Source organism: Danaus plexippus (genome assembly GCF_018135715.1).
Source record: "Danaus plexippus chromosome 9 unlocalized genomic scaffold, MEX_DaPlex mxdp_24, whole genome shotgun sequence".
Lineage (NCBI taxonomy): Eukaryota > Metazoa > Arthropoda > Insecta > Lepidoptera > Nymphalidae > Danaus > Danaus plexippus.
The window spans coordinates 3,217,704-3,229,524 of record NW_026869847.1 but is presented as its reverse complement, the minus strand read 5'-3'; the positions used below and the strand labels follow the sequence as shown (position 1 = coordinate 3,229,524).

The 11,821-nt window shown below is 32.7% G+C and overlaps 1 protein-coding gene across 1 annotated transcript; it reads left to right on the top strand.

Annotated features, from left to right (window-relative positions):
* Positions 1-1,359: 1,359 nt before the first annotated feature.
* Positions 1,360-5,006, top strand: LOC116767698 (uncharacterized). The gene is made up of 3 exons (XM_032658150.2): positions 1,360-1,985; positions 2,482-2,674; positions 4,721-5,006. Exons 1-3 carry the CDS (start codon positions 1,616-1,618, stop codon positions 4,896-4,898), a joined length of 741 nt encoding a protein of 246 aa, XP_032514041.1. The 5' UTR covers positions 1,360-1,615; the 3' UTR covers positions 4,899-5,006.
* Positions 5,007-11,821: the final 6,815 nt, after the last annotated feature.

The window sequence follows — 11,821 nt, the reverse complement described above, 5'->3', positions numbered from 1 at the left end:
TATGACAGATAAACAGTAGGTAGGTACTTTTAACAGATTGTCAAATATCATATACCATTATCTACAAAAATTTATTCTCTATTTTTAGAACATATATTTAAAAAAGATGTTCTTCATATAAATATTTTTTTTATATTTATAATAAACAAAAAGTACTAGGCTGCTTTCAAGAAACTAATACTCTTAAAAAGCAAATACTCTAAAAAAAGAAATAATTTTTGAGTCGAACTAAAAAATATATATCATACTCATATAATAAACCTGGTTCATATAGACCTAATAGTGTATCTCTATGGCAGGGCTATGCCTGACAGAAGGTAAAGAACCAAAAGAACTCTGTTTGTAAATGAAATTAGTAATTTTTTATACATTCCATACATTATATAAAATCTATGTACGTATTTTTTCTTTACTTAATTTATAATTAATATTCCTTAAGTTTTATACCTCAATTTAAGTTTTTGGATTTCATTGAGGGTAACAGTCTCCTTCATAAAGTACTGTGTAGTCCCACAATAGTGTCTTTGGCGTTTTTCTCAAAATTAAAATTATATTGTAACGCCATCTATCTGTGGTTCTTCTTGTACCTCTATTACAGGGTGGGCATTTCCATTTCGTTATTTGAAATGTTTAACGGTTATTAGAGAGTGGTAATCGTTAATTCTTTTAATAATACTATAATTTTTTTCTTTATTATAGCTTCAACTAATTACATATATATTGGGCTTTATTATTATTTTCTTCTGATATGATATGAAACATCGTTAGCTATTCTGATAAATAATCAGACTAAAATTAAAATATAAGTTGATATAAACTTCATTATCAATAGTGGTTACAGTAATTAACTTAATGAACGCATTTTCTCTATGTGGCGGCTAGCTGGTTCTTCTGATACGGTTGCCTAATTTTTAAGAATAAAATAGTGTAATATTAATTTTATAAAAATTGCGAATGTGATTACTGTACCATGCTGTGAGGGTTTCTTAATACCATTCTTTTTATTCAAAGTCAATACTGGCAGTTTTAACATTCGTTGTTTTCATCTTTAGGTCGATACAATTATAACGAGTCCAAAATATGATTTCTTTATCAATTAAGTGGAATTATAAGTAAGTTATAATGACTTTACATATACTCATATTGCGTTGCATTTTGTTTTCTGTCTTATTAATAGAGATAAATTTGTAAATTAACTTTATAGGATACCGATATGTTTGACCAAGACAAAACCACGAGCAAATGTCAATTAATGTTCCTGCTTGTGGAGTAGAATTAGTACAGATTTTACTTATAATATGTATCTACGGCTTGTCATCTTCAGTAAAGCGTTCACTATTATTATTTCACGCACGCATATTAATGCCTTTACTTTATTCTGAAACCAAGTGCCGTAGCGAGCACTCGCGTGTGCTTCTAAGATAATTTCTGTCGCCAATTGCGCATTGTTGAACGTTCCAGCGTGCTTTGAATAAAAATAAGTGTTGCCCAGCGATGCACATAAATAACAAGTCCATGTGTGGATAGGATGTGGAGACTGTTGTAATGGTTATGTGCCAAATTTGGAGACTATTAGTTCTAGTGGTTAGACTGTGAATTTGTTAGTACAGCAAACATGCCAGGGCATGCGAATAGCCCGTACTGGGCAGCCGTCGATTTTGATAGTGATGGTGAAGAAGACAGGAACCCACCAAATAATAGAGTATACCTTGACCCGTGGGACAACGAAGCCTTTGGTACCATAACAACAGAATCACCGGATTCTAGCCAGGAACACATGAACTCCTTCGCTGGAGAACCCATTAGCGCCAGTTTCTACTACGTGCCAACCAAAACGTATGATTCAGGGGAAGAACCTAAGCCAAATAAACGAAAAATTTATCCTGAAGATATGGTCACACCTGATTACTCGATGTATGGTCGCAGACCATCAAAACATATGGCACCAGACTACCAAGACATGATGTATGGACATAGACCAATGCGTAAGTCATATAATTATATAATCATAATATTTTACGACACAAACTAATGTAGGAATTAAAATCATATTTGATGTTAATTAAATATGATCCTCGAAACCGCACTTAGACATTAATTAGTTAAAACGTTTGTGAATAACCGTTCTTAGTGGGTAGATAAGTAAACTAATGCACTCTCTCCAATTTGATCATAAATACTTCTTAACATTAATTTATTAATGTATCACGCAACTAACATTATATATCTCGTTTATTTTATTACTAACCATGTTTAAGAGAACACTTCCAAACATCCTTATTATTTAATATAAATATTTTTTTATAGGAAAATTGCCGTAGAGTTTGTTTGTTAGCTGACGTTTTTAAAGTTTTTCTTCTATTATGCCTTCAATCAACGAGAATCCAACTTATTCCAATGAAAATACTTCGCATTAATTTAGAAAGCAATAAATTATATGATGAAAATTAATCTTGATGTCATCGTTGTACGTATTTACAGCGGAACGTAGAAGATCATTGTACATAGAGGAACCAATATACGCACCATATCCTATGATATATGAACCTCTGTATGCACCCGTTCCAATGCCACATCCATATGTTCCGCCGCCTCCGAGATCAAGGATGTCAATACAACATCAACCTGATTATGTCATGGCGAACAATCACAGCAAACAGAGGCGACAATCCAGGTAAAAACACAAACTTATCTTTGGAGATAAATAAGGAAAAGATAAAAAGATATTACTGTCTTTCTCTAACATTTTTTTCATGTCTAGAATTACTATAATTTGTACCCGTTGAGACATCTGTTTTAAAAACTTGAAGTTTCATAATATGTTTTCACGTTCAGATGCGCAATACAAACGGTAATGGTCACAAGTCATTCTCTGTTACATTGTGCATGTAAAGTGCGTATTATTTGTCCGTGAGCATTGATTGCAATCAATAAGTTTCATAAGGTGACGTGAAAGCCGAAGAAATCTGAATTTCTTATTCTTAGTGATATATGTAAAAAATATCTTATGGCAACATTGAGGAGAATCGGCTGGCTGTTTTAATTTATAAAGAAGTTAAATAAATAATTTTCATAGACCAGCGATTAAAATTATATTTTGCAAAAGCGAAATACAATTAAGTTTGTCACGGAAGGCTGTGCGTTGTGCGTAAAGATTGCTAATGCTAAGTCTTTCAAGACTTAAGTGGATACCGCCATAATTCTTGATATAAACTTTCTTGTATGTGAAATTTCTGTTCGTAAGTTAAAATTATGTACCTGTAGATCGAGTAGGATTTGAAATATGTTTATGAAATATATTTGGCCACTATTTTGGTTGAAAAAGGTGAATAGACCTCATATCGCAACATCGTAACTTAACATATCTTAGGTATTTAAATATTTAAAAAAGTAACTTAAAATATTAATTTATTTTCAGGAAAGTAAAGATCTACTTGAATTTCTTATTTCAGAAATAAACTTAGTAGCTAACACAGTTTAAGTATTTCCCAGAACATATCTTTGTACTTTTAAATTTTTATTACTAAGCTAACCATATCGTTTATAAAACGATATTAGTTTAATATTTAAACATTCTCATCAAACAACCACCTCTTCTTAGTATAATTATCTTAAAATGACGTAACAAGCTATAAAGTTTTTATTTACTTTTACTAACATTAGAACATCCAATAGCAATTCCCATTAATTACGACTACAAATAATGTGTGTACCGCGGAATCGATCGTAAAAAACTGTATCATCATGTCTCGGATTCGCAACCGTTCAGAAACACGAGTTTCTTTGTATTATAACTACGTACAGACAACCATCTACTCATCCGTCGTGTGAACACTGGTTTTTGCGACTACAAAGTACAAATGAAAGTTGCATCTGTGAGAATCTAGCTCGTTTATTGCCTATAGAGAAACTCGTTCCTAGCATTGACCTCTGGATTACTGCATCGTTTGCATAATTATGCATCCTAAAAAATAGGTTATTGGCAGATAACTTTAACGTTATTATATAATGTCAGATACTAAAAATATAACACAGGTAGTTTCCATGGATGAGTAAGATAAGGAAAACTTTTAATGTAAGCCTCAAAAATAATTGTATTATTTTTATTATACAAGATTCTTATTTAGCAGATATCCTGGAATTTATTATACTTAATAACGTAGACTATTACACTGTTAGTTATAAAATAAACAGGTACGTACTCAATTTTATAAAAATTTTCAACAAAAAATTATAACAAGCAAGTACGAAAAAAACTAAAAGTTAGTTATTAATTTATTTTTATTTGTCCTGCAATTTGTAGTGAAATTACAATTAGTTGGTTGCATAAATTCTGCTAAGTAATGCGGACCAGCAACCTGTATTCATAAATTAACGATTTAGTGCGAAGTCGGTAGTTTGTACCCTATTTATTATCTAACAATCACGTATCGATACGGACGAGAGCTTATAGTAAAGAAGCCATGTATACAATTATAATTACACAAGCTAAGAACACGTTGAGAGTAGTTTCTATAGCCGCCTCAACTTAACCGTGAGAAACAGTGAGAGTGAGATAAATTATTCAAAAAAAAATTTCTATTTGTTCTTTAACTTAAAAAATCTTGAAACTTTACGTTGTCGTATTTCTATGTCGTCCGTATTTTATGAGTAAGCTCGAGTTAGGTCTACAATTTAAGTTGAGAGGAGGAATTACATGTTATAATATATTTTATCACAGAATGGCAGAAGCATACGACCAGTACGTTTACGAAACCCTATCTCCGGAGTACGAGGACTGGGCGAGGCCGTTGCCAAAGACGGTTCCTGGAAACTTCCACCTGTCTCGGTATGGACATCTCCAAATCGATTATTCTTGCAGTTGGAATTCCCTCGACAGAATCATACGCAGCCAATAATTAATGTAATCTAGATCAAAGGCCATCGTTGGCAATCTTTCTGCTCTCTGGATATGTGATTATTATGAAGTGTTTTTTTTTCATTTGCACTACAATATAGTTTGCAGTATTGTAGAAAAGTAATATCTAAAATGTTATCTGTGAACTTGTGCTGCCATCTGTGATGGTTTAGTTAACGTCAAAACTACTTTAAATAAAAACGTTAGTTCTGTTCTGCACTAAATAGCGTTGTTTTATTATAGGTTATGGGCCCAGAAAATTAATGAAAAGTAGTGTTTTAACAAGTATTTCGTCACGGTACGAGTGTTAAAAAGACTGTTTCGACACGCGTTTACACTGTGTTGTGTAGATTGGCTGGACATTCGTGAAATAAAAGTATTTTATTCAGAATTACGATGGCGGCAAACTACTTGGTAAATGTACCCAAATTACGCGGGCGGGAAAATTACAGCGAGTGGAGCTTCGCGGCAGAGAATTTCCTAATCCTTGAAGGCATGAAACATTGTGTAAAGCCAGAAGGAGCTGTAGTAGGAGCTGCAGACGACGAGAAAACTCGAGCAAAATTGATTATGACAATCGACCCGTCTTTGTTTGTACATGTGAAAAGTGTAAGAACAACGAAAGAACTCTGGGATAAACTACAACAGTTATTCGATGACAACGGTTTTTCAAGAAGGATAAATCTGTTACGGAATCTAATTTCGATAAGATTGGAAAACTGCAGTTCAATGACGTCCTACGTGACTCAAATTATTGACACGGCTCAAAAATTAAGTGGCACGGGTTTTGAAATAAATGACCAGTGGACAGGCTCATTGTTATTAGCAGGATTGCCGGATCGATTTTCACCGATGATCATGGCAATTGAGCATTCAGGCATTAGCATAACGGCTGATTCTATCAAATCGAAATTGTTAGACATGGAGTCAACCATAGAGGAACGTGATGAAGTTGGCGGCGCGTTCGCAGCTCGTTCGAATTCTAAGTACAAGAAAAATAAAATGGCATCAAGAAAAAATGTCAATGTTGGTAGCACTGCCGATACGTCAAAGTCAAACGTGACATGTTACAGATGTAAACAAAAAGGCCATTATAGAAATCAATGTACTAATAACGAAAATAACGCGTCGAACTTCAAGGAAAAACCCCGAATGCAGTCTAATGCGTTTAGTGTTGTGTTCCTGAGCGGGAATTTCAGTAAAAATGCATGGTATATTGACTCTGGAGCCAGTGTACACCTTACGGCAAATGAAAGTTTGGTTATGAATGCGTCGTATGATCAGAAACAGGAAATTATCGTTGCGAACAGTGAAAAGTTGTCAGTTTTGTGTTCTGGCGATGTGAAAATTATAACTACAACTGGTGATATTGATTACGAAATTATGGTTGAAGACGTTTATTGTGTTCCAAGTCTGGCGACTAACTTGCTATCAGTCAGCCAACTCATAAGCAAAGGAAACAAGGTATCTTTTTCTGATAGTAGTTGCTCGGTATATAACAAAAATAATAAGTTAGTAGCAACAGCATTACTAGAAAATGGAGTGTACAAAGTAAACTTACAAAACCAGGAACATTTGGCTGCATCAGTTGTATCAGGTGTTACATGGCATCGCAGATTAGGACACATTAATAAAGACTACCTGAATCAGATGAAGACTGCAGTACAGGGTATGTCTTTTGATGAAAAAGTGGATATTGGTAAATCTTCATGTGATACATGTTGCGAAGGCAAACAGTGTCGGTTACCTTTCAAGAGTATCAATCAGAGAAGCAGTGACCTATTAGATATAGTCCATACAGATATCTGTGGGCCTATGGAAAATATATCCATAGGAGGATCCAAATACTTCTTGTTGTTTGTCGATGATTGTAGTCGAATGGTGTTTGTTTATTTTCTAAAACACAAGAATGAGGCTTTGAGGTGTTTCAAAGAATTCAAAGCCCAGGTGGAAAATCAAACTAAGAAGACAATCAAAGTATTAAGGAGTGATAATGGATTAGAATACTGTAATAAAGAGTTTGACAATTATTTAAAAGGTGCTGGCATAATACACCAAAAAAGTAATCTATACACACCGCAGCAAAATGGATTATGTGAGCGATTCAATCGTACTATTGTTGAAAAGGCAAGATGCTTACTCTTTGATGCCAACCTAGGGAAAGAATTCTGGGGTGAGGCTACTAACACGGCAGTATATCTACAGAATCGAAGCGTGGCTGCAGCATTGGGTAATAAGACACCGTATGAGATATGGACTGGCTGTCAGCCCGACATAAGCCATATCAGAATCTTCGGTAGTACTGCAATGGTCCATGTAGCTAAAGAGAAGCGCAAGAAATGGGACAAGAAGTCAGAAAAATGCATTCTCCTTGGATATCCAGAAAACATAAAGGGATACAGGCTGTATAACCCAGAAACAAAGAAAATATTGACTAGTAGAGATGTGGTTATAATAGAGCAGGAATCAAAATCTGAATGTCAGATGGAAGTTTCCTCTCAGAGTTTTGATTCAGTGGGGGAAGAAGAAGTTAATATAGATGAACCAAACTCGGAATCTGACCACACAGATAGCTCAGAGGACACATTTCTGGATGTGGTTGATGAGACATATAAACCTAGTGATTCTGAAGCTGAAGATATCCCGCAGATTAGACCTCAAAGACCTACACGAGAGAGGAAGCAACCAGACAGGTTCAAATGTTCAAATTTTTGTGCTGGTGAGAGCACATATGATGATGTGACAGGATTGTCTCTTCAGGATGCCTTAGCCGGACCTGAAAAAGAACAGTGGAAAATAGCTATGGCTGAAGAGTTACAAAGTTTCAAAGAGAATGATGCATGGGAGATTAGCAATCCTCCTCAAGATGTTAGAGTTGTAAAGTGCAAGTGGGTGTTACGTAAAAAATATGATTGTGATAATAACATTCGGTTTCGTGCGCGTTTAGTGGCGAAAGGTTTTTCACAAGTTCAAGGTGTGGACTATACTGACACTTTCTCACCTGTAGTGAGGCATACCACATTGCGGCTTTTATTTGCTCTGTCTGTTCAACTTAATCTTGATATAACACATCTTGATGTGACAACTGCTTTCTTGTATGGAATTCTTGAAGAAGACATTTATATACAAATACCTGAAGGTTTTTCTGAGAAAGTAGAGAAAGGTCAAGTTCTTAAATTAAAGAAATCTATGTATGGTTTAAAACAGTCTTCAAGAGTATGGTACAAGAGAGTAGAGGAATGTCTTTTAAAAATTGGCTTTGTTAAATCTAAGATAGAACCTTGTATGTTTTTGAAAACACAGGATAAGTTAAAAACTATTGTTACTCTGTATGTCGACGATTTCTTCATTTTTTCAAATGATATTATAGCTACTAAGCACTTAAAAGATGTTTTATCTGACAATTTTAAAATTAAAGATTTAGGTGAAATCAAGAAATGTCTTGGAGTAAATGTAAAAGTAAATAAATGTGAGAAAACAATATCAATAAGTCAGGAAGATTATATTGATCAGCTGTTACTTAAATTCAAAATGAGTCAATGTAAAACTGTTCAAACTCCAATGGAGACTAAGTTACATGCATCTAAAGATGAGAATAATGTAGATAAGTTATTGTTTCCTTATCAACAAATGATAGGTTCTTTAATGTATTTAGCGGTTCTTACAAGGCCAGACATTGCATTTGCAGTTAGCTTTTTAAGTCAATTTAATAATTCCTATACCAAACAGCATTGTTCATATGTAAAACGCATATTGCGATATTTAAAATTGACCAAACATTATGGTTTAAAATTTTCTGCAGATGGGAACTCTGTCATTGAAGGATTTGTAGATGCTGATTGGGGTGGGAACACTATTGATAGAAGATCCTACACGGGTTTCTGTTTCACTTTGTCAGGTTGTGTAATTTCTTGGGAGACAAAGAAACAGAAGACCGTGGCTTTATCAAGCAGTGAAGCCGAGTACATGGCTTTAACTGAAGCATGTAAGGAATCTCTTTATTTAAGAAATTTACAGTTTGAAATAACTAATAAGAAGTACACTATTGAATTATATAATGATAACCAGAGTGCATTAAAGTTAACTCAAAATCCAATCTTTCATAAGAGAAGCAAACACATTGACATACGTTATCATTTTTCTAGAGAATGTGTAAATAATAATATTGTGAATGTTAAATATTTACCATCAGCTGAGATGCCAGCTGACTTACTTACAAAGAGCTTGTGCTCTAATAAGCATTATTATTTATTGGATAAGTTGGGGGTTCAGCACATATGTTAAAGTTAATAATTGTTCATTATACTGATTTTTATCAATATAACATTGTTAGATATAGTGGGGGTGTAGAAAAGTAATATCTAAAATGTTATCTGTGAACTTGTGCTGCCATCTGTGATGGTTTAGTTAACGTCAAAACTACTTTAAATAAAAACGTTAGTTCTGTTCTGCACTAAATAGCGTTGTTTTATTATAAGTATGTTATCTCATTAGAATTAATTTATGTTTCCTTGACCCAAATAAATCGTAAAATTAAGCATTACATTAGATAACTGTTGTGTAATGTATGAATAACACGCGAACTAATAATGAACTGCTATATTGTTGCTATACAATAATATAACCTAATTGTAATTCCAAAAGCGGCGAACCAAAATAAAAATGTTTGGAGAAGAATATGTGAAAAACAAGAGACGAAAATTACGTTATTAATAGAAATATGATATTGAAAATGTTATTGGCAATTAAATTAGAAATATTAAAGAACAATAAAATGATTATATATTAAAAATGCGATATTGTGATACAATTTATATATCACAATATAAATAAATCACAACAGACATTGCAACTTTCAAGACCCATTTTGTATTATAAAAAGTTATAGCAAAGTTTTCAAGTTGTGTTAATTGTGATTTAACACAGCATGTAAAATGGAATTATATTATTATTTGTAATTGGTAGTTTACATTAATAAATATAAGTTATATAATAATGTTTCACATAAGAAACACATCGATGTATAAAAATTAATACGTAAATATTGCATGCAACAATGCTATTTTGCACCAGCCAAAGAAATATACTTACAATGATTGTTATAAATGTTGTTTTATTTTATGTAATAACTATTTATCTCGGTAAATTAGAGAATAGTTCAAAGAGCTGATTGTGAGCTCTCAGTCTAGACCCCTTTTTAATATGCCTCTGAGAAGCGACAATTTGTATTTCGCTGACTGTAAACTATTTATACCAGTTTCCTATGTGTGAAGGTAAAAAAGACAGATAATGGACATTCGATTATAGTCATTTCGCCAAATAGAAATTACAAGTAAAAATTGAATAAACAAACTCAATTATCCTTAACCTATATTCTGACTTTCGTAAAAGTTACATGTAGTTAACTGTGGCTATCATGTTTGCATTTGCTTCATTAGGAAAGTGATAAATGAATTCTAAGAAGGAATTACTCGTACGTACTAATACTAAAGCGTAGCGTAGCGACATAAATATGTGCGATATTATTAATAAAAAAATTCCAAATTCAAATTTTTGTAAACTATTAAAACTCATTCTTAGGATAAAGTAAAAACTGCGTGTGTAGGGCAAATAAAAAACATGATGTATTTTGTAATATTACGTAAAAAACATTTTTCGTCGCACATTCCTGCTTAGATTTTGTAACTTCGAATGCCACGCGAAAATCATTTGTCCCGTTAATCGATAACCACTATTGTGTTTACTGTATTATATGCCTATTGCTACCTGAGCATACAGAACAGAATTCTACGCCACTAATTCACGTTCGTTAGCGACAGTAAACAAACATAAGTACTTTAAATTCTATAAATGTGGCTAAGAAAAAACCGCAAGAGATTTGAGGTTTAAAATAACAAACAATTACTTGTTGGTTTTATCACATTTGTTAGTTTTTCGTGTGGTCTTATAGGAGGCGAATCCATGCTGTTTATTAGCTTTGTTAGTGTTAGCTTTCTATGGGAATTATGGTGAGAGCTGAACAATTTTGTTTAGAAAAATACTTTCATATAACCGGTGGCTAACGTAGTTACAGTAAATATTAGTTATTACATTTATATAATAACTAAATCACTAACACTTAACATAAAAAGGTATTTTACTGTTATTCACTATCGATAAAGTTAATAGTGCTCTTTATAGACTGTCGTTGAAAATCTATTATTTATATATTACCTATACACATGAAAACCGATAGTCGATAAATATGAAAGCGAAAGCCTTAATCGTTTTACGAGATGAGCAGCGTATATCACAATTATGATGTAATTTACAGAGACGTAACCATTAAAACCGTCTTAATTACATCGTATAAAAATTACTTATTAAATTAGATCAAAGAATTCGGATGAAGAGATAAAAATTTTATGCAAACTAAATTATTGTTACATAATTCTATGTTTTATGTAACGCTGGCACTTGGCAGAGTAAATACGGAAAACTTGCCTAATTTATGTTTAATGCATGCTTTCAAGATATTAGATAATTTTTGAATAATTTTATATTTAAAAGTAGATTGTCTTTTACGTTCACGTGTCATAGATTTAAACTTCTATAAAAAAGATTTTATTTATATGTAGATAGAGGCTTTAATACTTCTGGCCTTTTCACTGAAGGGTAAAGAAGTGAAGACCATTTCCAGTAGATACACTTACTTGGCTTATGTTATGATGGGTGTCGTTCAGTTAAGCATTTTATGCTTGTTCATATCAAAATTTATGCTTTATATTTATATTAATGAATAATCTCTTTGATTTTTTCATTAAAGATACTGCTACGGCAGAATAAAATATTATGTTCATAAAATGATCTTACACGATATATATCAGATACCTATTATAGATACGTATAGAAAGAGTGTCTAAATGTAGATTTAGATTTTCTTTG

What these genes read in the sequence shown, in the direction of transcription:
- LOC116767698 (XM_032658150.2), top strand. Translation starts at nt 1,616, where the DNA reads ATGCCAGGGCATGCGAATAGCCCGTACTGGGCAGCCGTCGATTTTGAT. An exon ending in GTATGGACATAGACCAATGC is followed by an intron (nt 1,986 to 2,481) that starts GTAAGTCATATA and finishes ACGTATTTACAG; the next exon opens with CGGAACGTAGAAGATCATTG. An exon ending in AAACAGAGGCGACAATCCAG is followed by an intron (nt 2,675 to 4,720) that starts GTAAAAACACAA and finishes ATTTTATCACAG; the next exon opens with AATGGCAGAAGCATACGACC.